This window comes from Fusarium solani, assembly GCF_023522795.1.
Source record: "Fusarium solani strain SB1 chromosome Unknown bctg00000005, whole genome shotgun sequence".
NCBI classification, from domain to species: Eukaryota; Fungi; Ascomycota; class Sordariomycetes; order Hypocreales; family Nectriaceae; genus Fusarium; species Fusarium solani.
This window is the reverse complement of record NW_027072153.1, coordinates 765,843-792,515: the sequence shown is the minus strand read 5'-3', so window position 1 is coordinate 792,515 and position 26,673 is coordinate 765,843. Positions and strand designations below refer to the sequence as shown.

The 26,673-nt window shown below is 51.6% G+C and overlaps 12 protein-coding genes across 12 annotated transcripts; 8 read left to right on the top strand and 4 right to left on the bottom strand.

The window, feature by feature from the left end:
• Positions 1-340: 340 nt before the first annotated feature.
• On the bottom strand, positions 341-1,647 carry MRS44_008661 (uncharacterized protein; the record flags this gene model as incomplete). The annotated part of the gene is made up of 5 exons (XM_065621014.1): positions 341-452; positions 500-759; positions 822-980; positions 1,054-1,125; positions 1,516-1,647. The coding sequence occupies 5 exons, from the start codon at positions 1,645-1,647 to the stop codon at positions 341-343; spliced, it is 735 nt and encodes a 244-aa protein (XP_065477086.1).
• Positions 1,648-2,014: 367 nt separating this feature from the next.
• Positions 2,015-2,875, top strand: MRS44_008660 (uncharacterized protein; the record flags this gene model as incomplete). Its single annotated transcript, XM_046279497.2, has 3 exons — positions 2,015-2,297; positions 2,358-2,529; positions 2,587-2,875. 3 exons carry the CDS (start codon positions 2,015-2,017, stop codon positions 2,873-2,875), a joined length of 744 nt encoding a protein of 247 aa, XP_046132114.2.
• Positions 2,876-6,126: 3,251 nt separating this feature from the next.
• Positions 6,127-6,554, bottom strand: MRS44_008659 (uncharacterized protein; the record flags this gene model as incomplete). Its single annotated transcript, XM_065621013.1, has 2 exons — positions 6,127-6,462; positions 6,507-6,554. 2 exons carry the CDS (start codon positions 6,552-6,554, stop codon positions 6,127-6,129), a joined length of 384 nt encoding a protein of 127 aa, XP_065477085.1.
• A 180-nt stretch (positions 6,555-6,734) lies between these two features.
• MRS44_008658 (uncharacterized protein) lies at positions 6,735-8,331 on the bottom strand (the record flags this gene model as incomplete). The annotated part of the gene is made up of 4 exons (XM_065621012.1): positions 6,735-7,286; positions 7,346-7,927; positions 8,067-8,216; positions 8,269-8,331. The coding sequence occupies 4 exons, from the start codon at positions 8,329-8,331 to the stop codon at positions 6,735-6,737; spliced, it is 1,347 nt and encodes a 448-aa protein (XP_065477084.1).
• Positions 8,332-8,954: 623 nt separating this feature from the next.
• Positions 8,955-10,473, top strand: MRS44_008657 (uncharacterized protein; the record flags this gene model as incomplete). The annotated part of the gene is made up of 5 exons (XM_065621011.1): positions 8,955-8,959; positions 9,023-9,035; positions 9,161-9,208; positions 9,286-9,329; positions 9,387-10,473. The coding sequence occupies 5 exons, from the start codon at positions 8,955-8,957 to the stop codon at positions 10,471-10,473; spliced, it is 1,197 nt and encodes a 398-aa protein (XP_065477083.1).
• A 484-nt stretch (positions 10,474-10,957) lies between these two features.
• MRS44_008656 (uncharacterized protein) lies at positions 10,958-12,015 on the top strand (the record flags this gene model as incomplete). Its single annotated transcript, XM_046269627.2, has 2 exons — positions 10,958-11,198; positions 11,264-12,015. 2 exons carry the CDS (start codon positions 10,958-10,960, stop codon positions 12,013-12,015), a joined length of 993 nt encoding a protein of 330 aa, XP_046132111.2.
• Positions 12,016-12,991: 976 nt separating this feature from the next.
• MRS44_008655 (uncharacterized protein) lies at positions 12,992-13,372 on the top strand (the record flags this gene model as incomplete). Its single annotated transcript, XM_046276300.2, has 1 exon — positions 12,992-13,372. The coding sequence occupies one exon, from the start codon at positions 12,992-12,994 to the stop codon at positions 13,370-13,372; it is 381 nt and encodes a 126-aa protein (XP_046132110.1).
• Positions 13,373-14,681: 1,309 nt separating this feature from the next.
• MRS44_008654 (uncharacterized protein) lies at positions 14,682-16,279 on the top strand (the record flags this gene model as incomplete). Its single annotated transcript, XM_065621010.1, has 5 exons — positions 14,682-14,818; positions 14,864-15,139; positions 15,205-15,433; positions 15,496-15,599; positions 15,646-16,279. 5 exons carry the CDS (start codon positions 14,682-14,684, stop codon positions 16,277-16,279), a joined length of 1,380 nt encoding a protein of 459 aa, XP_065477082.1.
• Positions 16,280-16,958: 679 nt separating this feature from the next.
• MRS44_008653 (uncharacterized protein) lies at positions 16,959-19,305 on the top strand (the record flags this gene model as incomplete). Its single annotated transcript, XM_065621009.1, has 5 exons — positions 16,959-17,016; positions 17,131-17,652; positions 17,703-18,135; positions 18,373-18,492; positions 18,546-19,305. 5 exons carry the CDS (start codon positions 16,959-16,961, stop codon positions 19,303-19,305), a joined length of 1,893 nt encoding a protein of 630 aa, XP_065477081.1.
• A 776-nt stretch (positions 19,306-20,081) lies between these two features.
• Positions 20,082-21,873, top strand: MRS44_008652 (uncharacterized protein; the record flags this gene model as incomplete). Its single annotated transcript, XM_046283648.2, has 4 exons — positions 20,082-20,381; positions 20,437-21,313; positions 21,360-21,700; positions 21,760-21,873. 4 exons carry the CDS (start codon positions 20,082-20,084, stop codon positions 21,871-21,873), a joined length of 1,632 nt encoding a protein of 543 aa, XP_046132107.2.
• Positions 21,874-22,245: 372 nt separating this feature from the next.
• On the top strand, positions 22,246-24,370 carry MRS44_008651 (uncharacterized protein; the record flags this gene model as incomplete). The annotated part of the gene is made up of 3 exons (XM_046283647.2): positions 22,246-22,381; positions 22,866-23,523; positions 23,572-24,370. The coding sequence occupies 3 exons, from the start codon at positions 22,246-22,248 to the stop codon at positions 24,368-24,370; spliced, it is 1,593 nt and encodes a 530-aa protein (XP_046132106.2).
• An 814-nt stretch (positions 24,371-25,184) lies between these two features.
• On the bottom strand, positions 25,185-26,321 carry MRS44_008650 (uncharacterized protein; the record flags this gene model as incomplete). Its single annotated transcript, XM_046278562.2, has 1 exon — positions 25,185-26,321. The coding sequence occupies one exon, from the start codon at positions 26,319-26,321 to the stop codon at positions 25,185-25,187; it is 1,137 nt and encodes a 378-aa protein (XP_046132105.2).
• Between the last annotated feature and the right edge of the window lie 352 nt (positions 26,322-26,673).

The following is a 26,673-nucleotide window of genomic DNA, read 5'->3' as shown; positions in this document are numbered from 1 at the left end:
TCAGAGAACCGTGTGTATAGATGTAGAGAAGCTCTTCTTGTAGACCTGACTCCCAAGATTCTCCGTATCGACCCTGAGATTCTTCAACTGGTGTCTCTTCTCAGGCTTCTCCGTCGACAGAAGAGCAATCCTGACGACCCAGGTCTATTAAACCGTATCTAATGCAGCCTTGGCAATGTTGGAACGCTCGAGGGAGGAAGGGTACGTAATTGGTAACTACATAGTCGTTAGCAAAGCTTCAAAAGTGTGAGGTGATGGTAATACTTGCTGCGTAAGACAAACCGGCCTTCCCCACCAACTCAAATGTACTTGTAGATGCTAAGAAAGAAGACCAAGAAGATCAAAACTGACTCTCGAAGATGCCCTTGACCTGTCCCTGAAATACCCAGCGATAGTTTGACTGCCCTCCGTCCACGTCGGCAATGGAAAGTGTCAAATGGTACCAGGATGGCCTTTGGACGCACGTTTTGAACCAGCTCACAGAAGAAAGCCCACATACGCTTGTACTCCGAGGAAGCTATAGCTGCCATACTGGCCCTGGCAGGTGTCTGGCGAGAACCCTGGTTGACGGGGAGCAAGTAGTATTTCGGGCTGGCACGGTGCATGGTGGTACCAGAGGTCTTCGACCCCCTTTCCACCCAGAACGGTTCCCAGAGCAAGGAAGGTCATCTTGAGCAAGAGATTGGAGACGGTCGAAGGATGCCACGGTCTGGCTCGAGGGAACTGGAATCTTCTCATGGTGTCGACTCGAAAGAACTGCTTGGTAGTGTAAGTCAGTACGACTGCTTCACAGTTCCTACTGATGGAATAGGGGAACTTACCTCTGATTTGTAGAAGTAGCTGAGAAGCTTTTGTTTGAGATAATGTGATGATTGGGCGATAAGCTCTTCTTGGGAGAGCGAGAGGGAGAGAAACGTTGGTTTGGGAGAATAGCCAGCAGCACCGGAGCTTGGAACGGAACGATTTTTGGAAAGCGAATACTGAATGCTAGTTAGCCAGAGGCTTTAGGATTCAAGACAGAGTATTTATCTCTGTTAGTGAGCAACGTTATACCTGGACAGCCTGCGCAGGCGATGTGCAAAGGTCGAGTTTCAAGGTAGCGACAATGTCGATCGGCAGGTTTCGCTGGACTCAGTCCGAAGCGCTGAAAATGACAGACAAGTATGTATATCTAGAGCTTGAAGGAGTTCTTCTGAAGGAGCGAAGGGGCGTCTGGGACAAGACTGGGGTCGTGGAAGAGAGCTGAAGCGGACTGACGGGCGCAGCACCTGGCCGGGGACGAAGCGTTTGGATGCACCACGACTACCTTGCAACGCAGAGAGTTAGATGAGAGTCTCGAACATACAAGCAGATGAATAGAACAAAGAACTGACTTCTGACGATGTGAATCGGACTCGAGGACTTGGGGAGGTGTAATATGTCGGACAACTTAGGTGTGCACGAGCAAGTTAGGGGGCATGATGCATCGCCAGGGCTTCATTTAGAGGCTAGATAATGCTCTGGCTGTCGGCATACGGGGAGTGCAGCTGCACGAGGCCACTGAATTTCCAATATCAAACCCCTGGGACCTAACCGTCCGTAGTGGGCAAAGTCCCTGGAACTGTTCCAAAGAGGGACACGCTCGAGATTGGCGGATAAGTTCCCCATCCTGACAGTGCCAGCTCGCAGTGTCAAGAGTTCCCACGCAGGCATATAAACCGTGCCAGCTCAGAAAAACAAACTCTCCCCGCTTCTTCTCTTCTTCTCCAGGAGAATCTTCCCACTCACCCTCGCTTTTCCCTTCGCAACCACACACTCCCTCCTTGTCGTCAAGACATTTCAAGCATCCTTCTCTTTCTTCAAAGCATTCTTTTCTTCTTCGAAGAGTTTGCCGCGAAGCGCAACGTTCCCTTGCGCCCATCATCACAAAGCCCTTTGAGCATCTGCTACCACCCACATCATCGTCTTTGATTTTTCCAAGTCGCTCGACTGTTTGTTTCTCTTCCCCTCAAGGTCCAAGAAACATCTCATCGCCATGGATCACACCGTCCAGAACGACGGCGGCAACGCCCTTGTCCCTTTCACTCATCCTCACCACGAGGATCTTGTCGACGCCCGCCGCAACAACGGTAGACCTTTCTTCCGCGGCATGGTCGTCGAGGGCACCGACGTTGAGGTTGTCAGCCTCGGGCCTGACCTCAAGGCCGACTTCGACTTTCGCCGCCAGTTCGCCAAGTTGTTCCTGGTTACTCACATCTTGGCTTTCGAGACTTACGCTCGAGCCATGATTTCCGCCAGCGAGCCCGGTGTCTCTCGCAGTAAGCAACTCCCCCTCTTCCGCCTGTTCCATGGCACATTGCTAACCGTACTCTCCTTAGCTTTCTGGTACCTTGCTCGCTACATGGGCCGCGTCCAGGAGAGAATTTTCATCAAGAATTCCCTTGACGCCATTCGCCAGCTCAGTATCATGTGCCGTATCATCAACGTTCTCGAGGTCCATCACAAGCGCACCAAGCCTGGTATTGATCATTTCAACCTTGGCACTGGCCTGTAAGTAAAAATCGTGCTTCTTTTCGTCTGGAATGGCTGTCCTAACTCCGACTACAGTGCTGTTGTTTGTTTCTCGGCCTTCTTCTTTGCTTCTGACGGTTTCTTCGCCTGTCTCCTTCTGGGATTCGCTGTTCTGCACATGATCATCCTCTTCTATCCCATCGTGGTTCACCTGTTCCTGGGACTCATGCTCCGCGAGGCGAAGAAGATCGTCGACAAGGTTGTCCAGAATGCCAAGAAGGGTCGCGTGACCAAGGCCGACATTGAAGCTCTCGACGACTGGAAGTTCCGCTTCCTTAAGTATGTCGCCCCCGAGCAACGCAGCTTCATTAACATTGCCCTCTGAAGAACTCGTCCGAGTTCGAGTGCGATCCAAGTGGCCTGGACGCACCTAGAGGTTTCTGCGGGGAACACTTCACACGCCACTCACTTTTTGCACGATCATTTCACGACAACTGACGAGATGATTCATTCAGTGGAGGACGAAAGGAACTGTCACTCAATAATCGGCTCAGCTGATGAGGGTGGGAACATGGTCACTGACTGCGGGTGATGGAGGCAGCAGCATGGAAGGGAATCTGACTCGAGGCCGGTCGAGGGCCACTGCCCCCAGGGCAGGATAGCTTTTTGTAACATCCACAGTACAGAATGAAATTTCGCTCTGTAAACCTTCTCGTCCCTGCTCGTGATGTCCTGTAGACGTGTTTCTCCAGATGCCGCCACGCGTAGTCTGAACTGTGGCAAATGATGCGAACAATACGCGTCTCCATGGAGACGCGATCACGATTACCTGACTTTTTCCTGCCGTAGATCCGACGCAGCGTGCTGTTGGAAAATGGCTGCCTACCGGAGAAACCCTTCCGGAGCTGGCTGGTGAGATTTTCAGAGTCGGCGAGCCAAAGGGGTTTAGGACTGCGGCACTCGAATCCAGACCTTGAGGCAGACCATGTACTATATGTAAATTAACTTCATGAAAAAGCGGTCCATATGCTGTCTAATCTCTTGATATGTCTTTGCAACTCTCCGAACACTCGTCGAGTGAGCAATGCCCGAGTGCCAATCCAAGAACGCCCCTAGCTCTCGTAGCTCTCCAAGGCGGACCCCCCTCGTTCCCAGGGACCTCTGAAATTTTGCAAAGTGGCCATGTGTTAGAGCAGTAGTAGAAGATAAAGCCAAATTGATTCTGACTAGATTATCTCAGCACCGTAGCTTTCCTAAACTTTGAGCCTTCTAGTCTGGGCTGCACAACCGTTGTACTAGTCGCCCTTTTCTGCCGAGAGACTTCTACGATCAGAAACTGTCTGGATGTAGTAAAGAATTTGAAAAATAGAGACGGGAGCCGGACAATTCCCTCAGGTGTTTCGTAGAGTGACGGGACGTCAAAGAGGTCGTTCGTTGGGAGGCGAGGAGTGGGCTCAAGGGAGAGGTGTTGGTACGATTTTGGTAGCCTGAAGAGATCAGAAGTCAGTACCATCTTTGTAAAGCTCAAGAGAAAGATGAAGAGACCTGAATTGTAGGCCTGAGCCTTGGGGAATCTGTAGCCGGCCCGGGCACCTCGGCTGACATCAGCTTCGCCCCCTGAAAGCGCCGTGGACCTGAATCTTGAGGACATAGACAGTAACTGACTAAGTTAAAGAAGCTCGAAGACAGGTTTTAGACCTGTAGGGGCGTACGAAATTCAAAGCGATGGTGGTTGGGCGTCTGTAAAGTTGGCAGCACAGGTACAGTTGGCCGAGTCAGGGGAGGCAAATTGTGGAAGGCAGGTTGGGAGAAGTGTTCTTCTTGAGAGCGAATATCGAGTGAATAAAATAAGAACAAGACGACTTGCCAAAAGACCATCGAACTCCAACAAAAATATCTTCAACCTGACCGGAAAGGCAGTGTGTGTTACCCAGGCCCCGACGAGGTGTAAGGGAAATCTTGAAGCTGAGTCATCAAAGGCCTCTTTTGGACTCCATCGGTGCGGATGGTTTGGTGAGGACCGTCACGTTTGCTTCTAGCGGACTGTCCTTTGTTCTTTAGAAAGTGGATATTGTTCGATTTCTTGTGCGACGACAGGAAGAGAGGCCATCGTAAACGACTTTGGCAATCACTGCTCCTCGAAGGTTCTACAATCTGGCAGCTTGCCTGCCTCCATCACATCTGCGGCTGGAGGACATTTTATAACAGTCTCTAGTTTCCCACTCATCAATGAACCTTTGGAAACCTCGTCAGCCTCCTACACCAGAGCTAAACGATTCAGAGAGAGATTAAGACAAATCGACTGTCTGAGGAACTGCACCAACATCGCTGGCCACTCTATCTTGTAAGCCCTCAAATAGTTGCGGCTCACTCCCATCTTCTCTGATCTACTAACGCGACTCTCCAGGTATATTTGGAATCAGAGATACCTGCACCCGGCGAGAGATTTCCTCAAGCTCTTGCAGCCACCGCGAGAGACACCCCCGTTCCCAGACGCCCTACCAACGTTACTTCACCTACGAGAGCGGCAGCAAGGACGACGACCTCGCTATTGATTCAACTTGGATCTCAGTATCATTGGAGTCTCCTCAAGCGTTGGAACTGGGCTGCAGGACGGTTGTGCTTGCCTGTGCTGTCCTATCAAGAGCTCTCTGTTGAAGAGGTGTTGTTTTACTGGTGCTGGAGAAGTCGAGAACAGAAGAAAGGAGACCGATGATGTTATTTTCTTTGGGAAGTTCCTAAGAGGTCGCCTTAGGTACATCAAGGGAATGGGCCTTGAGTGCCACAAACCCTTCAAACTTTGAAAATGTTGATGGGATTCTGGGTGCTAAAACATTCAGCCACCACAACGCTGTTGACTGTGGTTGCTTTGCTGACTTGGATTGGTAGTGTTGTCTGATATTTCTCACCGGCCTGAGTGCTGATGAAGGTGCTCCTTCGACGTTGTTGGGTTTCCGCACACAGATTTCCACCGGCGAGTTTCTGGACTACCCTGACTGGCTACGAATGACTCTCAGAAACCTTTCGAGGTCAGCACGAGGGAGCTTCGGGGTAGTTCCGTCCCAATGCCTATATCCATGTTCTGACAAGCAAGCAACCCCTATGGGTTAGCCTTGAGGCTGGCCGTGCCAGTGCAGCTCAGTTCTACCCGGGAAGCAGCCATACGAGTCATCAGACTGCCCGGGATTCGGTATGAATAAACCCTCACGACATTGATGACATGATGTGGAGCATCAAAAATGTTGATGAAGCTAATCTATCTTCAAATGTAATGTGCCCAACCGTCCATTCGATTTGAAGACCAACGGCCTCCTGTCAGCAGCCCGGACCGACAACCTCGCCTTGCCTACTTATCGAAAAACTTTCAGAAACCTAACCGGGGGCGCTGCTGATGCATGGCGTGTCTGTGGTCACATCATCATGATTCATGACCGATGCAGGCTGAACGCCCCTGAAACAGGAAGAAATGACAAAAAGAAATGCCTTGCCGTCAGCAAGACTCGAACTTGCGTTTTCAGTGCTTCAAGAGACCACAAACTGATGTACTAACCCCTATACGATGACGGCCTGTCGGGTGTTTGTTGAAGGGTGGTGTTCTATCAGAGACCATATCCCCTCACGGCTCTCCGGGGCCTCCTATACCAAAGCGCCACCATTTAGGCAAAACAATGCGGCGCCGACAAGATGCTGACTTCCTGTGATGATTGTCTGCATTCCTCCAGCTGCTACCCCGAGGTTCGGTCGATGTCCGCCATCTTTGTTCTTGGTCAGAGTAGCTCCGAGGTTTTGAGCAAGACATACCGAGTGGCCAATACGATGAAGCCATTCTTTCATTCCAGCTATGCTTGGAGTTCCTCTCAGGTCGGGATCTCTATCCTTGCTTGGAATACAACCGAGCACTGGGACAGTACCATCTGGCCTCGCGCATGGTCTCTTTGGGCGGCGTCGCGTGTTGAGAATGTCGATGGCATTCTAGCCAGAGTTAGATGTAGTTTCATCGGAACTGCTTGGCTCACCTTGTAGTCCCTGTTTGTTGGTGGCATTGCGGCGGCGTCTCTGTCCATCGTGAATACTCGGCCAAACGGCGACAAGATCCTCCAATGTTTGAAATATCCGATAAACCAGCTTTTGCGATATCTGTATGAAAAACGAAGAGGATACATCTTTTCAGTTTGGCGGGGCTGGGTTGATTTCTAACTGGAGCTCTGAGCAGTGAGAGAGAACAAAGAACTGCACCCCCTTGCTTACACCTTGGCCTTCCAACCCTGATCTAGCTTCCTAGCCCTGATGCCCTTGGCAATAACAAAGGAACAACTGCCAAGAATCAAGCAGCTCCCCGCAAAAGCCTGGGCCCCAACGTACTGGCCACCCTGCGCTTTGATGATGGCCCCGGCGATTGGCTGGCCCGTCAGCGTGGCGAAGCTCACAATCGTAAAAGCCATGCCCAGCCTGGTGCCCTGCCTGCTCGGGTCGGATGTCATGCTGCTGAGGCCGACGGGAAACATGCTCTGCACGCCTCCAGTCCATATCCCGTAGATGGCGGCCCAGATGAATAGGCCGGTGGTGGACTTTATGGCTGCCCAGCAGTACATCATTGCCCCGGTTACTAGGGCTAATGGGATCTGGACTGTGAGGCAGCCGTAGCGGTCTGCGATGTAGTTTGGTATGACACGACCGATTGCTCCGGTTCCGTTGAGGACTAGGAGTACGTCGAGGGATCGCGTGAAGCTGACGCCGAGGACGTCTCGAGCATAAGCTGCCAGGTAGTAGAAGGCAAAGTAAACTCCCCAGAAAGCCTTGATTTGTTAGTCAGGTCCTTGGATATTAGAGTTACCTGGAGAAAGAGAGAACCCACCATGAAAGAGCCAAGGACGTAGAAAGAGTATTCAAGTTCCTTGAACGCAGACCATTCAATCAAAGGCCCCGACCTACGGGGCGGAATCCGAGACTTGAGGAAGCAAGCTGCGACACCCAGAGTTCCAAGCTGCACAAATGCAATGGCCCGGATAGCCCAAGGAAACCCAACAGAAGGGAGGAGCTGCCTCATGATACTCGGGTAGACCAAGCCCCCAGTGGCACTTCCAGCGGCAGCAACACCCATGGCCAGAGCACGACGCTTCTCAAAGTATGTTGATATAGTAGCCATCGAAGGACAGAAGATGAAGCCATTTCCTAGACCCATGCAGATCCCTTGAGCTAAGAAGAATTGCCAATAGGTCTTGCAGAAGGAGGTGGCAAAGCAGCCGACGATGACGAGGAGGAAGCCCAGAGCGAATAGCTGTCGAAAGTATCCGGCGTCTGTCATGCGGCCGGTAAAGGTTCCGACGAAGAAGAAAAGAAGACTTCGAAAGATCCAATCCAGGATATGTCGGAGGGGGCGCGGTCGAGCATTTGGGCGTAGTATGGTTGGAAGACGCCGAACGAGTTGATGATGCCCCTGGGAGATGTTAGATGAGTAACACAAGGTAGGGTAGTATACTTGCCAGCTATTCATGACGACAAAGTGGCCGCTCACGACTTTCGGTCTGTCAGGATATGAGCTCCGTGATGCTGTGCGTGAGTGTCAACTCACCGACCATCCAAGCTATCCATCCTCCGTCTGGCGCAGGGCCTGGGTCTTGATATTGCTGTTCCACATCTTGCCGAGCATTTGCCTGAGACGCGGTCTCTGTCTCGGTATACGCAGCCTTTTCATCACGGTTGTTTCCCGGGGATGTCTCATGGGCCTTGGGTTGTGTCAGTTGCCGGGCTCGTGGCTTGGTCAGGGTGCGTGCATACCCGTTGAGTTTCAGAATCGGAACGCAACGCCGATTGGCCACACGAGGCAGTGATGTCATCCATTTCAGCGTTTAACAGTGTACAATGCTCGTTTTCAACGTGCTGGAACCTCTCTTGTTATGTGCAACGAAGCGTTCGTTGCTGCAACAGAACCAAACATTGGATTCATAATCAAAGAGAAATGAAGGATTGCGGGGATAAACATTTCCGTGTTTTGTACGGATACGGTATCGGTATCAGAGAGTGGAGAGGTCAGCGAACCCCGAGAGCCGAGTCAAATAGCCTGAACGGATACAGGTTGGATCGTCGGTGTTGGTTCTGTTGGCCGTGGGAATAACTCCTTGAGTCACAAGGCTTTGGGATCATTATTGTAACTATTCTCAATTTCGAACTAGTAAATACAATCAATCTTTGCCAACAAAGCCACCAGTTTCATCTCGGGCCTTGGCACCGGGCAAGTTGAAACCGGGGGGCATCCGGGCTGGATCAGACCTCGCCAAGATAGCTGAGTCAGCACTCTTGGCGTTGACTCGGGAGTCCCAACCGACATCCGTAGCATTAACCATTACTGTAACAATAACGGACAACTTCCCGAAGACAAACTGCACCATGCTAAAAAATGCCTCCGCGGGCAAAGAAGATCATCACAGGCAATCTGCAGAACCTACAAAGACCCTTGGGTCATCATGCCGTAAGTGTCAAGATTGCATCAATCCGGCGAGCCATGATTGGCTGGACAATACGAGCCGACTAGCATCGCGGACCGGGTACGTAACTGACCCGACAGTCAATGTTCATTTGAATTTGTCAGGCCAGAGCCTAGCAAAGGCGCGCCCTGAGCTTGGCATCGTTTGGAATCATCTTTATTGCTGCGACAATAACGTCCTCCTAGCACCTCGAGATGGCTGGCACACCATCGCTGACAGAAACCTACGCTGATGTGAGCTTCTTGATATGCCATGAACTCAAATGTCGGAAAGGTTTGTAATTCACCCGCAGCTGAAATGCTCACAGTAGCATAGAAAGGCGGTTGGCGATGGTCGTCCAGGATATCTATATAGGTATGCAGCACCCCTTACCTCTGGTTGACATTCACAACACATACCTACAACCATCAGTCACAGTTCATCACTAAACCAGCAACAGCATCACACAATCCCCAAAATGTCGACCACGATGAAGGCCATCATCATCTCCGAGTTTGGTCCCGTCGAAAACCTCGTCATCAAGCAAGTCCCGAAACCGTCTGCCACAGAACCAGGCACAGCACTCATCCGTATCAAGGCCTTTGGCATCAACCACGCCGAGATGCATATGCGTCGCGGAGAATGGGCCGAATCAGTTCCCATCAGCGGCATCGAATGCGTTGGAATCATCGAAGACTGTCCGGGCGACGAGTTTGCCCCTGGGACACCTGTGGCGGCGCTCATGGGAGGACTTGGTCGCACGATTCCTGGCAGCTATGCAGAGTATACCGTTGCGAACACTTCCAACATTGTTGCTCTGGGAAACCCTGGTGAAAAGCTGCCCATCTCTTGGGCTGATGCTGCTGCCCTTCCCGAGAGCTATGCGACGGCCTGGACTTGCCTCTTCCGAAACCTGAACCTTCAACGAGGACAGCGGATCCTCATCAGAGGTGCTACATCCTCTTTTGGCAGGGCAGCTGTTAACCTGGCTGTCGAAGCGGGTGCCATCGTCACAGCTACAACCCGCAGTGAATCCAAGTTTGCGACACTCAAAGATCTCGGAGTGTCTGAATGTGTTGTCGAAGCACCCAACCTCAGCGAACGTCTTAGCGAGGACGGCGACTTCGACAAGTTCGACAGCGTGTTGGAACTGGTCGGCAACAGCACCGTCGTTGACTCACTGCGTCTTGTCCGCCGTGACGGTCGTCTCTGTCTAGCCGGATGGCTCGGAGGTCTTGACCCGATCAAGGGACCAGCAGGACCTGAGGAATCACGAGGCTTTAACCCGCTCTTGCAAATGGCCAGCGGTGTTCACTTTAGCTTCTTTGGTAGTTTCGTGTTCGGAAATAAGGACTTTCCCGTCTCTGACGTGCCCCTGAAGAGTGTCCTGGAAAAGGTGGCGGAGGGCAAGATTGACGCCAAGCCGTGGAAGGTGTTTGCTTTTGAAGACATCCGGGCTGCTCACCAGGCTATGGAGAGCGGACAGACAGGTGGGAAGATGGTGGTTGTAGTTGACTAGTTTCGGGGAGAAATACAATATCCAAGCCTTTTGATTCCTACGCAGATCAGAGTCTATGTCCCCAAGAAGTCGAAGACATGCAATATTTCCCGTCCAATCCATCGCCTTGAGAATACCGGCGAATCTTCAAATCAGACTTTCGTCCACCCTGAACTTGAATCGCTGCCGCCGAGGCCGTCACGAGGTTTCCGAGAACACTCATTCAGTCAGATACGAACGCGAATGACTGAGCAAGAGTGCCGAGCACTGATTTAGAATTCTCTCAGTGTCTGTAACAAGGTTTTTCGTTGCGTTTGCAGAACCTTCAGGTACCCATTCAGGTGCGCCATCCTCTACGTTTGACTTGGGCTGATAAATGCCGAGGTTGAATCTCGCAAGTATAAATAAAAAGTTGTTCTTCTCTACGATACCAGGCCGACCAACTTGACTATGACTTTTTCTATCACCCCGACCTGTTCTTCCACGTTTCCAAGTCCAAGACATCATGAGTCGCTCAAAGCACTTGCACCGCGCGAACCAACGACTCGAATACGCCAAAGAGATCGAATCTAAGATCCGGACATGGAGCATGGGAGAAGTTTTCCGACTGAGTACGGCCCATCTTGCCCTCTTTCTGATGGCACCGATGTCGGTTTTCCACCCAGGCCGGATCCTGTCGCCAGTGGACCAGACAGAGGAATTCCTGCACCTGGGTGTGACAACGTTCCCTCCACTAATCCGACATTGTGAGTCTCTATTCTGCTTGTTGAAAGTGTGTGAACTACATGGACATAAGCTAATGTGATAATAGTCTTGGAACAGTCGCTCATTTCCCAAAGCCGGAACGATGACCCCGTCAACCAGTCCGCGAAGAACCTGTGCCTCCAGCGAGATCGGAACATTTGCGTCTTTACCGGAGATCCCAACCCGAGAGTATGCCATATACTTCCTCTTTCGTGGGGTAACAGCAAGGCGGCCATGAAAAAGACTCTGTTGTTGCGTCCAGCGATCAACGTCGTGATGGGAACCGACTGGATGCATCAACACGATAAGCACATTGGCGATGCGGATAGGGTTTGGAATATGCTTTGCCTCAACGAGAGGCTTCATGAACTATGGGCACGTGGTTCCTGTGCTTTTAAGGGCATCAGAGTTCAGCACCTGAGCCACCGCGAGTCTGTGGTTGTCCTTGAGTTTCACTGGATGCCGAAACGGGAGAACACCAAGCCTATGGTGCATGCGAACCTTGAAGGGAGGCAGAACGACTGGACCAAGATGGCCAATGCCATGCACCAACTCCATGCCTCCAAGTTGCCAGCGAGAGACTCGGAAGCTCAGTCGGGATTGTCCATCCCATCAGGGAAGCGCATCGACATCCGAATGGCAAGGAGAGAAGCCGCCAACTTCAAGGCCATGATCGACTTGCAATGGGCTTGCATCACCGCGGCAGCTCTGAGCGGCGTTACATCGCCCAGGATGCTGCATGAGTACGAGCCATACTGGTGGAAATGCGACGAGGGCATGAGGTTCAATGTCTTGTCGTGGCTTGACAATATCGACTAGACATGGACAGTGGGTACGAGATGGTGTGTGGCATAGGTTGTCTTTGAAGAGAAATGGCTTTATGAATTAGAAATTAGAATAAACATACCATGGCATCGTAAAACGAAGGCGACATGCTTTTTATTTGCACTGTTTCTTGAACCAACTGCCGAGAGTTTGTGACTTTTGGATACGAGAAGGAATGAAGTCACATGCGAGAACACAAATCCTCCTTGTAGACGAAACGTGCAGACGGGCTCGTACGATGCTGCGAGGAATAAAGTCTTCTCACTAGCCCCCACGATACATCCTTCTCGACTCCTCTACCTCGGATGACAGTTGATGAGAGTAAAGGAACAGGTGCAACTCCATTGTCGTGGTGCGAAGAGGGAGTCAACTCGCGCTCGATTTCGAAGTGATCCTGTTACCGGCTTCCCGAGCACGTCGCATTTATACCCCCATGTCAACGCATGACCCCAAGGACCGAGTCAGCCACTCAGGAATGATATTCTGAATCATTTCGTGGAAGGGATCTATACGAGGTTGAGGCCTTAAACTCAGCTGACCCCGAGCCAGTTAACAAGCCAATTATATACCGATGGGATGTTGCGATCCTACGTCGCATCATTTCCCCCTCGGACATCGAGCCTTCGGAGTTTTTCTGATCTGACCTAATGCGAGGAGGTAGATCTAGGATCGGCACATTCCCTGCGTGTCAGATGATTCGTGTAAATGGAAAGTGAGCCAAGAGCTGACAGGTCTGATGGAGCGCGTCATTCCCTATGGAATGGGGGTGGGTGATATATCTGCGTCACGAATTACGAATTACTATAATTAGGTGAGCGCAATACGAGGTGCTAGGAAGAGGCATATGCGGCGACCTGGAGGGATATAAAAGACGTCTTGGGGACCGTGGGTTGATATTGAATCAAGCAGACTCCCGAATAACCTTAACCGAACTACAACACAACCCATCAAGACCCTCCACTTGACCATCATGCGCTTCACCAACTCTCTCTTCACGGCCGTCGCTGCCCTCGCATCCACCGCCTCAGCCGGAAACATGGGCGTCGCCAATATCCTCGCCATCACAGGTCCATCCGGCGGCCAGCACACAGAAAAGACAGTCACCGTTCCCTTCGGCCAGCTCACGCACTACGACATGGCCATCAGTGAGCTCCGACTTGAGAGTATCGCCGTAACACTCCCCGGCGGCGCCATCGAGCCCGACATTCAGGACATTACATGTCAGATGTACAAGGACGAGCATGGACTGGACCCTGGAAGTAGGGAGTTTACTATTGATCGGCCTGCGCTATTGAGTACGAATACTGTTCAGTTTGGGTGGGTGTTGTGCTATGTTGAGGTTGAGAAATAGGGGGTAGACTATGCTTCAAATGCTGCGCGCCCTGGGGATTGCTTAGTTTCATTCTGCCAGCCCTCTTCACGCCTGCGCATACATTTCCTTAATGATCATGATATATACCTTATATGAGCACTCTACAACCTGACCGTTTCGCTGTGAGCACAAACCGACAAACTCCATCAAGTGCTCTGCATCTCTCCTTCCCCACAACATCAATGTCGTCTCTGAAAAGAACCCTTGGCCATAATAACAAAAGAGTCGGTTATTAATACGTGACGGTATCAAAATCTAATACCGTCGGATGTTTTGACCTTCTGTGGCGTGCGCATCTCGGGGATGCAGCTGCCCTCCCGGGAGGCACTCTATGGCCCGGACTTCCTGTTTAACTTGAACTTGGACCTTCGGGTGTTCTCTTCTTGACAGCCTGTATAGTGGGACTTGACTTAGAATGACGAGTCTCATCACATGACCTAGATCTGATCAGGCAGGTAGGTATGCAGGAACGCCTCCTGCCAGGAAGGGCCTTTCTCCCTTCGCCTCCCTTGCTATTTCAATGACAAGACTCTACTCAAGAGGATCTCACCAGATACACACCCTGATCTTCCCCCACCATCCCCACCCATCGTCTCCGGCCATCGTCTCCAGCTCTCTTCATCCTGACCAAGATCTCTGGCAGGACCCCACCATTCGCACCTCGTTATGCCATCATCTAGATACCACCATCCGGTTCTCAACATCCATCGAAACCACAGCATGTTCTCCCCATTTGCTTCAGGTGGCATTATAGCGGCTGTTTGGAGAATGCGCGAACAATCGCCATAACGCACGTTGCTTGGCTTGAGTCTCTCCTCCGTCTACTTGCTCCATGGCATCGCCCCGATCTTTGCCTCGTGTCACTCAGCCTCATCGTCCTCGCCAAGTTTACGCGGCACACGAGCTTGAACCGAGAAAAGTATGCCTTGTGCGTCATGGTACGAGGACCTTCACCTGTTGGTTCCTGACCGAGGATGCGAGGACGTTTATTGCTGCAGAGCTCCGCCCCCGCAAAGAACTTCCTCGGGTGCCACCATACGGCCCAGCCTTTGCAGTGGAACGACCTGCTTGGGATGTTCCATTTGAAATAAGCTTATTGTTTCACAAAGAAGAGGCGCTGTCGATGCAGCTCGTAATTCTCGGCTAGGCACTGATCAAGTGGGCTTGTGTCACGACAGATAGGCTTGTTAGGAGGCGTGGCCGTCTTGCCGTTTGCAGCTTTATTTCAACCTGTTCGATTCCGCTCGCCATTATTCCTCCATCAAACTCTTTCATTGCCATTGCTATCATGGCAGAATCACCGCAATCTCCGAAGTCTGTGCTCCAGCCTCTCTTGGAAGAGACACAAGGCGAGTTCCTTGCTCAAACATCTTGCAGCTCAAGAAGTGCATCTCCCGAGAAGAAAAAGGATGTCAACACCCAATAGTTGCACATCTCGTGGTGGCTCGAGTTGAGCGCCCTGACCCTTAGTCTCACATCCTTGGGTGCGCTCGTCGCTCTGTTATCCATCTCTGACGGACAGCCGGTATCGACATGGGCTGGCCTCTCACCAAGCGCCATCGTTTCTATCCTTGCAGGTACATCAAGGGCCAGCCTCGCGTTCGTTATAAGCACCTGTCTCTCCCAGGGAAAATGGAATTGGGCTGGAAAGTTTGTCGAGCCGCTTATCGATTTTGATCGATTCGATGCCGCAAGCCGCGACGCTTGGGGAAGCATACGCCTACTGAGAAGCATGATACGACACCCGTGAGTATCTTTCTGAATTCTCCTAGGGGAATCGATGCAATTAACTAACAATGATGCATCTTTAGCCACTGGGCCTCGGTCGGCGCTTTCACTGTGATAGTTCTTCTGGCCTACGAACCTTTCATCCAGGCAGTTCTAGCATTCAAAGATGTGTCCGTGGTTCTGGACAACTCCAAATATAACCAATTATCGGCAATTGAACTGGATTCAAACCGGCCATCGGAGGCTGGACCTGTCATTGGGAAGTCGTCTGGGTTGGATGCCGGATACTGGAACATAGACAAAAATACTGGGGTGCGTGCTATACCGTTCCCGGGCCCAGACGGCAAAGAGATGCTCTTTACACCAGACGATAGCCTCAGCACACCCGAAGATATGGGCCTTACGGCATCCTTCTGGAACGGCTTCTCTTCTTTCGTGACACCGCGGAACCTATGGCCCGCCTTTTCCTGCGCATCAGGTAACTGCTCGTGGGCCCCATTCACGTCTCTTGCGATATGTTCCAGGTGTATCGACCTTTCTGAACACGCCGTGAGAACTTCGGGAAACTACACGTTCGCCCAGCGGTTCAGCGTGCCTGGAGGTTGGCAACTTCAGAAGAACGAGACGCTCCCAGAGGTCAGCAACAAGGATTTATTTGCGAACTGGGGTCTGCTTGGCAAGAGAACGATTGCCTGGACGAGGCACGAGATTCCTGAGCTTCGACTGGATTTGACAAACTATGACGGGAAGAGAAAGTGCGGCTCTGGGAATGTTGAATGCCCTGACACGTATCTATCCGTCACGTTTACGACGAATCCTGGACGCACCATCAATTTTCGCAACTCCTCGACTCTCGTTCTAGCTATTCAGTACCTGCAGGCTGATAAAAGCTGGAGAGAGAATGAAACGACGTGGCAGCACACACAAGTTACGACACAAGAATGCGGTCTCTACTTTTGCGTCAATGAATACGAAACGAGCCTTGAGCAAGGAGTTCTTAAGGAACGGGTAGTCAATTCGTGGACGAGTAAGACTGCCGACTCTCATAATCCACCCGGCCCGGGAAATCTGATCGAATACCGCCAGCACCTCAATAACACTCTGGACTTGGCATGTAACATGAGTACAGCCAACACCCTTCGTGCTTCCGCTCAGTGAAGGCATATCAGACCTTCTTCAAGACGGAGCTCCGCCTGCGTCATCGCCGTTGCCTTAGTTGAGGGCTATATTTGACTATCCAAAATACTCAATGATATGTTAGTACGATCTGAAGAACAGGATATGCATCTGCGGATTTGGACAGGTGGATGGTTGCCTCCAATCTCCCATTTTGTTGTAACTTCATTACTATTAGCCAATACCTGGACTAGCTGAGACAACTTGCGGCCCGGTTTTCCGACTCTGCTCACTAAGTATGACACGTTAACCATCCCTGTATATAACTCTCCTGGTTACCATCACGTTGCTCCTTAGTTGAGCATTGGAGGTTAAGGTTCCGTGCAACTTTGGCAATCGGTGGCTCTTTTGAACACGCAGGTAAACCAGCTTGGATAGAGAGAGACTCTTACAAGACGACTTGGATTCCAGACTCTTACATCATGAACACAGCAGAGTGGCCGTGTTCTGGTTGTCCCCAAAGGCCAGCCTGAAACGTTGGTTGTCACGTGGGACCATCAATAGGGATAGGCGTTGTTGCCGCACTCCCCGTCGCAAGCGGCTGAATTCACTCACTCTTCTTAAATGAAACATTGGTTGAATTATAATCAACGCCAAGACTCAACGTCGGTAAATCAGGCGACGTCCAGGCTGAGGCAGAGATAAAGGAGCCCCGCCCAAGATGCATGATCCGACGCAAACTCGCTTCTTCAGCACGAGAGCAACAATCAGTTGCCTGTGTCATCTTAGTGACTGCGCAACCAACATACCTATTCATTGACGGCATCGTCGCGCGACAAACAACTCTCTCTCTCTTACGCCTGGCCGGCCAAACTCGCCCACCTTCACCATAGGGCCGCCCAGCGACAACTTTGAACTCCATTCAGTCCGCACCGTGACAAACGACGCGCCTCGTCGCCAAACAGGCTTGGCCAAGGACGAGCAGCTCCTGCGCTATCGCAAGAGGTTGGCATGGATATTTGCCTTTTACTTTCCCCTTCTTGTTCTGCCCTGGATCTTCACCGCCATCTTGATGTTCCGACCCATCAACCTGCACTCCTACATTAACCAGACTGGAGGATACACGCTCAAGGATGTTGCGAATCTCGAGAGACTGCGTGTCGCCGTCTATGCCCTCACACAAATCGCCGCCACCCCTGGGATCCCCATCGTCTCGACCCTGCTCGCCCACAGAGCTGTTGTATACACGCAGCGTCGCAGGACGAGCCAGCATCTCAGCCTGTTGCAAATGTTTACGTTAGCAGACAGACAATGGCTCCACGTTAGACACATCTGGAAATCCCTGACCACACTGCCAAAATCTTGGAATTCATCATCCACCTACCTCAGGTTGGCAGCTGTTCTCATTTGTATCAGTGAGTGCCTTTCCGTGTGATCTATTCCACCACTAACAATGCATTCGAAGCTGCTGTCCAGCCACCTCTCCAGTCTGTGCTTGTCCGGGATGAAACCATACCCATCGTGACATGCACGCCAAGCAGATGTTATGGCGATCGCGATAGCTGGATCGTTGGCAACGATGCCGATCCAGAAGCCCTAGCCAAGAGTTGGAGAAAGTGGATTATCCAACGAACATCCGAGAAGATAATCAGTGTCAACACGAAAGATACACAACAATACCCTTGGTCCGACACCCCCTATTGGCTTCCTGAAACCAAATATTCCTCGGCCCTAAGCCGCGATAGAGGGAACTTTGAATGGGCTTTGGGATTGGAAACGCTAAACGACGACGACGAACCCGAGCCACTTTTCTTCGCCTCGTTGTGGTGGTTAGGAAGCTCGAACCAACCCCTTCTCGAAACACTTTCGCACCGGATGGTGAAGTTATCCGAACCGTCGTAAGGGTCAGGGTTCCATGAGGATACTTGAAGCCACAGAGTCTCTTTGATTTCTTGTTTATCGCGACTAATCGCCCAGGGGTTGGTGTCCTGATCCCCATCCACACAGACCTCGACGTTTGTGTAGGGGAGCGACAAGGAGGCTGTGAAGGGCCAGGTCCCTTTACAGCCGCTGGGGCTTGAATGACCCTTGGTACACGTAGCCTTGGAATCCATTCTGACTGCGTGTTGTCGGAGTATCCCGGTCGAAGTGCCATTGGGAACTGACGGCTACAAGCCTGGGCCTCTCCTGGACCTTTGGCCCTCAAAGGAGGAGCTTGCCCGAGACTTTAATGAATACATTTACGAGAGCTCTTTGTAGGTGTTCTTGAGTTATCAACATGTAGAAGACAAGACTGAACATAGTACAGGCTCGAGACCTCGCAGCCAACCCCTGGTCCCCTCATGACAGCAGGACTGGCCATGTTGGGCAACACATCCTTCTTTCGCCTGGCCAACGTATCCGCAGAACAATTCAATAACCAGACAGCCCGACAGATATGCGATCAGGTGAGGCTGCCATTCACCCGCCTAACTTCCTCGGGTTTTCCCGACCCTGTCTCAATCTGCGATGACTGGGGTCTCCAGCGAGACCGGGATAACAATGTGCTGGACCTCCTGGGACGCTACTTTATGTTTTTGGGCTCAGACAACACGACACAGAATGCTCTCAACATTGCAATGTACTTTGCCAACGAGGCCCTCCTCACAACTGCCGCTGATCGGCCCCTGTACTCCAACCCAGGCTATATGATATCCAAACCCAAGAAAAGTCTGGCTGGTTTGATCGTCATCACCATTCTCATCGGTCTACAGGCGATTGGTCTCTGTCTACTGATGGCATTCATCTACTCGACGCCGACTTGGACAGACGATCTCGATGCCGATGCCCTAACCCAGATAGGGGCCCAGCTCAAGGATTTAGACGAAATCATGTCACGAAGCCAGGTATGCGGTCTCGTGGGAACTGTCGAAGACCGAGGCAACGATGAGACGTCATCCGTGAGGGCATCGTCTACAGAAGAGGCACGAGTTCAGGCCAGGAGGCCGTTTCATCTTAGCCTAGGTGGAGAAGGTATCATATCGCCGGAACTACTAAGGAGGGGCCTGGGGGAACTTCATAGTGGATGATTTGACGGTATAGCAACAGCCTTTGCCCTCAACCAGCCATGTGGACTTGAGCCTCGCTCTAGGCATGGTTGCACTATCTTCAGATACGAATACACCGACCCGATATTTCCAAACAAGTTCTAGACATTTTTGCATTGAAATGCACTCTTGGGACAAACTGTTTCACGGAGAGATGTCAGGGACTGGGGCATGACCAAGTGACTTGGTGATTGGCTGAGTTGAAGTCGACTGTAAGTTTGAAAGCCTAGTTTCGCGAATTGGAGATGATTGCATCTGACAATCACCAATCGCATTACACTCTCGAAGCCAAGGCTAACAACGCCTCCTCTTACATAGGAACTGGTTATCATCCCGAACCCCAATAATTCTTTCTGGAGTCTTTCTTCACCAAGTCTTGTCTCTATATGCCTACTCCACGTCATGGTCAAAGCTGTATTCGGGGTCCCCGATTTTCGCCACAGCATCCACAAAACCCACAACGATCGAGAGAGAAAAAAAGATAAGGTCGGTTCTCTGTGTCATGGCCCGGTCCGGCCCCTGTCTGTTGCAAGATTTAGAGTTCCACTTACACTAGACACCAAACCAGATCCCGCAAACCACCCCGGCCATCTGCCCCATTCATCTGTCGATGGTCTGGAGCCATTACATAAAAGAATGGTTGGTGGTGAAAACCTCGAATTGCGCAATCGGCCTGGACGCGTGGTAGATATAGAGCGAAGGGCGCGGCTTGGCTTTCTCTATTCTATTGATGTCTCGTGCCAACACTGAAGGTCATCATGGGGGCTCATCAACAGGACGACATTGTCGAAACCGCTCCAAGAGTGGAAGACACTCAGGATTTTACAGAGGATGAGAAGCCTGTGCTTAACCATGGTGGTCATGGACCTACGCAGCGACGGCTGAAAGACTACCACATCACCTGGATCGGTCTTTGCAGTGGCATTGGAACAGGTCTTTTCATCGGAGCAGGATCTGCGTATGCCACGGCCGGTCCAGCAGGTCTGTTGCTGGCGTATATCGTCGTTGGTTCTGTCCTCTGGTGTGTTATGCAGAGCATTTCGGAGCTGGCCACGCTGGTAATTTCAAACCACCCCCTTTCTCAATGTTGATGGCTAACACTTCAATCTCTAGCTTCCCACGGCTGGTTCCTTTCCTCATTGGGCAACCCGCTTCATTGATCCCGCTGTCGGTTTCTCCCTGGCAATCTCCTACGGTTATTGCTACACGATCGCTCTCGCCTCGGAATGTTCAGCTGCAGCGGTCCTCGTGGGCTACTGGACAGATCTCAACCCTGCTGTTGTAATCACAATCAGTCTGGTTCTGATCCTCGCTATCAACCTCATGAACGTGCGCTTCTTCGGAGAAACGGAAGTGGTCGCCGGTGCCATCAAGGTTCTCTGCTTCATCGGCCTCGTCATCGTTGCCATTGTCATCACAGCCGGAGGAGGTCCCAATCACGAGGCCATTGGTTTCCGGTATTGGCGTGACCCTGGTGCATGGGTGAACTACAACGGCATCACTGGCTCTGCTGGTCACTTTCTGGGCTTCCTCTCGGCGTTTGTCAATGCTTCATTCTCATTTGTGAGCGTTGAGACAGTTGTCATTACTGCCGCCGAGTCTGTCAACCCACACAAGTCGATCCCCAAGGCGGCGAACCGAGTCACATATCGAATCGGTTTCTTCTATATCCTCGGCGCCTTCTTGATTGGATTGATTGTCGATCCTCGAAATGCAGACCTCGTCTCTGGCACTGGAAACGCCAACAGCTCGCCCTGGGTCATCGCCATCCGAGAGGCTGGCATCACCGCCCTCCCCTCCATCGTCAACGCCTGTATCTTGGTGTCTGCCTGGTCAGCTGGCAGTTCATACTGCTGGGTAGGATCCCGTATCATTCTCGCCATGACGACGGACAGACAGCTGCCGCAGTTCTTTGGCCGCACGACATCGAGCGGTGTCCCTTGGGTTGCTGTTCTTGCTTCCTGGCTCTTTGGGCCTCTGGCGTATCTCAGTATGTCTCGTCCCTTCCAGTCAAGTGTGCTTGCTAACCTCTCTAGGTCTTGGTAGCGGTGGTGCCGCCCAAGCCTTCACCTGGCTTCTCAACCTCAGTACAGTCGCTGGTCTCATCGCTTGGGGAACGCTCTGTGTCTGCTACATCCGCTTCCACCGTGCCCTCAAGGTCCAGGGCGTCAGTCGTGACACTCTACCATGGAAGGCCCCGTGGATGCCCTACACGGCCTGGTATGGAGCCATCGGATCAATCATCATCACGCTGGTGGCTGGATTCCCCGTCTTCCTCAAGGGGAACTGGTCCACCACTGGTTTCATCGCTTCTTATATCGGCATTCCTATATTTATTATTCCAATTATTGGATGGAAGGTTGCGTTCGGTACCAAGGTGAATCTTTGCTCCTTCAACCCAACAACGGGCAACTTTTTCTAACTCATTCGCTACAGTTTGTTCGGGCCAAGGATATCGATGTGTGGTCTGGTCGTCTCCCCCATGATTGGGTTCCTCATGACGCAGCGAGTCATGATACGAGCGACAAGGCTATCCAATCTGTTGCATAGATTATCCATGACGTTTAGGGCTTTGCTTAGTATAGCCAAGCAATCTTTTTATCAAGAAAAGCAATACGCGGCTACTTGCTTGACTTTTGTCATATTTTACACGTCTAATCTCTTGTGGGCATATTCTTGCACGAAGCACGCCTGTAAAGTACTTATGAGATGTGATGGCAAAGCGAATAGAAATAGAGGCACTCAAGTATCCATGATGCGACTACACACTAATACCCCTGACGCAGCTTGTCTTTCTTCGGATCGATAATGGCCCAAACTCCGCTTAGTCAAGGTTCCTGCTTCACCGAATATCTCGCGAATGCCAGCTCTTAGTCACGACCCGCGCGCGACCGGATAAATTCCAAACCTTGAGCAAACGACATGCACAGCTCAAGTCTCCAAGGCCTGGGACTCGACAAGCAGCTAGGTTTGCTCGACTCAGAGATGCCCAAGGGCGGCCCGGTCGCAGGTATCTGGACCAAGACCCGGCATCGAGCGGCGGCTAGTCGCTCTGAGGGTTGGTTCCTGGACGATAAACGGCGGCGGCGACAGCGGGGAACAATTAGGGGACAAACGGCCCTCATTCAAGTAAATCGTTATTCAGTTTCGGCAACAATTTTTCAAGAGCATTATCAATTCTTGTATGAATGGGTAATCGATTGCTTGGGTAATGCCAAGGTAGTTGTCGGGTGATGGCGAGGTCTTGTTGCCGTCGCGCGCGGGTCGGGCTCTCAAGACGTCTAGCGAGCGGCATGGAATTGGGGAGTCCACGCTTCCTTGGGCATTATCTGCACATTGCCAAGATATTTGGTTGTCTAATGTGAAGTTGACCCTTGTCTTCACTTTGTGCTGTCGACTATAAATACCCGTCAATCTAGCTTCTCTCTCGCTCCAGACTTTATCCTTATTCACCATTTTCTCGTTTGCCTCTGAACCTCTGGTTCACATTATCATCATGAGATATTCCTTCAATCTGATCTCCTTGCTAGTCCTAGCCACAGGGACCAAGGCGGCGTCGACATTGTTCAGGGGCGGAACCGTCATCGGCTTCGATAACAAGACTCAGACACCCCAGCCTCTATACAACACCTCCATCTTGGTCACCGGAGATACAATCACGGCAATCTTCAATGAAAGTGACAAGGACTCTGTTGAGATACCTTTGGATACGGAAATAGTGCCAGCTGCAGACTTGATCATCTCGCCCGGCTTCATCGACACGCATCGACACACTTGGCAGACGACCTACCGAACTATTGCCTCCAACATTACCCTGTCCGAATACTTTGTCCGATACAGTCCCCTATCACGAGTCCCTGACCTGTTCACCCCAGAAGACTTTTACCTGTCTCAGGTGGTTGGGCTCTGGGAAGCGCTCAACGCCGGCGTGACTTCGCTGCTGGACCACTCACATAATATCAACACCCGGCAAGTCGCCGAGGCCGCTCTCGCTGCCTACTCCGATAGCGGTGCACGAGTTTGGTTTGGCTATAGCTTTGACCCTACCGGCAACTTTACGATTCCAGAACGAGCGGCACATGTCCTTGAGCTAGCCACGGATCAGCGATTGTCAACAGGCCTGGTCCAGATGGGCATGGCGTTTGACGCCTGGACGGGAGTTGATAAGTCGGACCTGGAAGCGGTCCTTGGCTTACTCAAGTAGGTGCCTGATATGTTCTTGTCTAAACTCCACTAACAACATCAAAGAGACGGCAACCTCTCGGTCCTGACTACACACTGGCTGGACGGACAGTGGAATATCCGCCACAGCCCATCCTTATTCCATGGCCTTGGAATATTGAACCAAAGTCTCCCGATCGTCTTCTCTCACGGCACTTTCATCACCCCGGCCGAATACGAGCTCCTCAAGGAATACAATCACTACGTCTCCATCACGCCAGAGTCCGAGATGCACTTTGGACACACAAACCAGGAGAGCGACCTCATAATGGATCAGGCAGCTCTTGGGGTGGATACCCACGCCACGTACTCTGGGGACATTATCACTCAAGCCAGGATGTGGCTGCAAAGCGTGAGACTGCGATCTTTTAGAAAAACCCTCAACGAGTGGAAGATTCCTCGATACAGCCCAATGTCTGTGAATCAGGCCTTTCACCTGGCCACTCGAGCGGGTGCCCAGGCTCTCCGGCGCCCAGACCTCGGTGTCCTCAAGGTCGGAGCCAAGGGTGACATTGTCACCTTTGACGGAAAGTCTGCAAACATGGTTGGCTGGAGGGACCCCGTTGCAGCCATTATTCTTCATTCCAACGTCGGTGATGTGAAGGACGTCATGGTTGGTGGAAGCTTTGTCAAGAGGAATGGAAGACTGGTTGCAGAGCAGCTATCCGATGTCATGACGAGGTTTCAGGAATCTGCGACGAGAATTCAGGAAGAGGCTGTCAAGATTCCATATGATATGAAGGGAGGTTTTGTCTTTAATCCTGCTGTCCCATTTGCTGTTGTCGAACCCGTAGATGCTGTGAGGGATGACGGCACAGGGTACTAGTCATCGTCTCGATACAAGAGCCACTGACTTTTATCCTTGACAGTCAAGTATTTTCTACTAGATAACTCAGCCCATAGACGTAGCAAGAACGATCAATGGAGTATTCACTCTCGTTGATGAGATAACGGAGAGTATTTGTCAAAGACGGGTGTCTTCTATGGCACGGTGATTCCTCCAGACCTATCCCGGCGATGAGAATCAAGGTTAGGGTCCATTCATCCAAGGCACGCTCCGAAACGCAATAAAGGGCAATATAGAACCAGATAAAGTCGAACAGGTCGTTGGGCTTATTGGTTTCCGGTGGGAGCTAGGCTTACTTACTGATTACATAGTTAAGGCGTTTGGGCTTCCAAAAGCCTAGTGGAGAGATTTACGTCTTATGGAATAGCCAAGCTTAGCGCTCAAAGGTCAACAACTACCCCTTACACGACTTAATTTTCGGCAGTCTAGTCACTACAGGTTTCCTGCCATCTCCAGCAAAGAATCAAGGCCCCCCATTTACTCGATTCCTGCATTGCATATCAGCTGCGGTCGCTCTCAAGGACCTCCCAGAACCTGACACCAACCAACTAATAGACCAGTTAGCCCTCTTCATGACTAAGGCGAGAGAATTCCAGGAACAACGCGTTGTCTCGGAACGTGCCACTCTCGAGCGAGCTCAAAAATGGTTCGAGGCAATTGGGAGAAAGATGAGGTCGTCTTAGTAGACAGTTTTTCATGGGCATTATCAAGTACCACACTAAGAGAAATGTCGCCCAACTTCGATGCTACTGAGAAATAGGTACCCAGTCATCACCCTGACCCAGACATCGATCTATGGGACAATGACAATCTCTCCTGGCTCGATCCTCTCAGCAGCCACATCCAATGCCTCCTTCCACTCTTCCAATCCAAACTTCCTCACAGGTCCCATGCCAGCCCGAGATCCCAGTGGCAAAACACCCGTCTTAGCCATGCTGATGAGCCTCTTTGTCTGCTCTCTCGTACACATCCAAGTCCCCTTGATAGTCAACGCCTTGAACATAATCTGCATGTAATCGAAGCTGACGCCCGATGCGACGCTTCCCAGGAGACTGACACGAGCGCCCTCTTTCAGGACGTTCAAACTGCTGGTAAAATGCGTTGACTTTCCAGCTCCCGGCGGTGACATGTCCCAGAAGACATCCGCACCGCCTGGGCCAGCCGCCTCACTCAGTGCCTTGGTGTCCCTGTCGATATCGCCAGTGATCTGAACGGTCTTCAGCCGTGTGGGATTGATGCTGCCCAGCAGTGAGAGAACAGTAGCATTACGGCCAATGGCAATGACTTTAGCGCCCATAGCCAGCGCGACATGTACCGCGGCGCTGCCATATCGTCCCGTCGCGGGTGCAATAATAGCCGTATCCCCAGCCTTCACATCGACATCGGCAAGACCGCCGAACGGGATAAGCATGCTGAACAAATGCGTGAGATCTTCTAGAGTGTAACCAAGCCCGCCGTCCTTGACATCACCCAAGAGCCTCTTCTCATCCAAGGGATGGCAGTTCTCCAGAGGCAACTTGGCGTACTCGGCGAGTGTCGAATCTCGCCACTCTCCACGTGCAAGCTTTCTGCTTCCTTCGTTGAAACCTTCCATCAGCCCGCTGATGTACTTTGCGTTTGGGTCGTCACGGCCGAGGATATAGGGGTCAAAGAGGACGAGATCCCCTGGCTGGAGACGTGCAGCATCAGGCCCAGTCTCGGCAACACGAGCGATGGCCATGAATCCAGGGATAAAAGGGATGGGTAGTGGATGACCACTGTGGGGGTCTTGGTAGACCCGTGGGGAGTTGGCTCTAAGTGACACGGCGAGGACGCGAACGAGTACGCTCCCAGGACCAGCCTTGGGTGTGGGCCGGACTTCGAGGCTCAGCGGCTGTCCGGCCTCTGCTAAGACAAGGACGCGATGCTCGGGTGGGATTTCTGGGGCCATGATAGGCAAGGAAGAATAATGTTGCTTGTGGAAGTAGAAGCGAGGGAATGATGAGCTGCTTGAACGGCTTGTCAACTATCTATGAACAATACTTATATCTGGTAAAGAAAAGACCCAGATTTTTAGGTTTAGACCCAGTCTGAAATGCCTTCGAAAGAGATCAGCTAGCGGCGGACGTGGAATGATTGGCCTGGGGAGTTTGGCATCCAGGCCCAGCCGTACAGGATGCCATGGGTAGCTGCACACACCATACGGTATCAATCAGATTCCGATCTGACAAATTCAAACCGGCCTATAGCTATCCCGGCATCATAGACTATCGTTTCAGCTCTGGGGCTATAGTTCGTAAGCC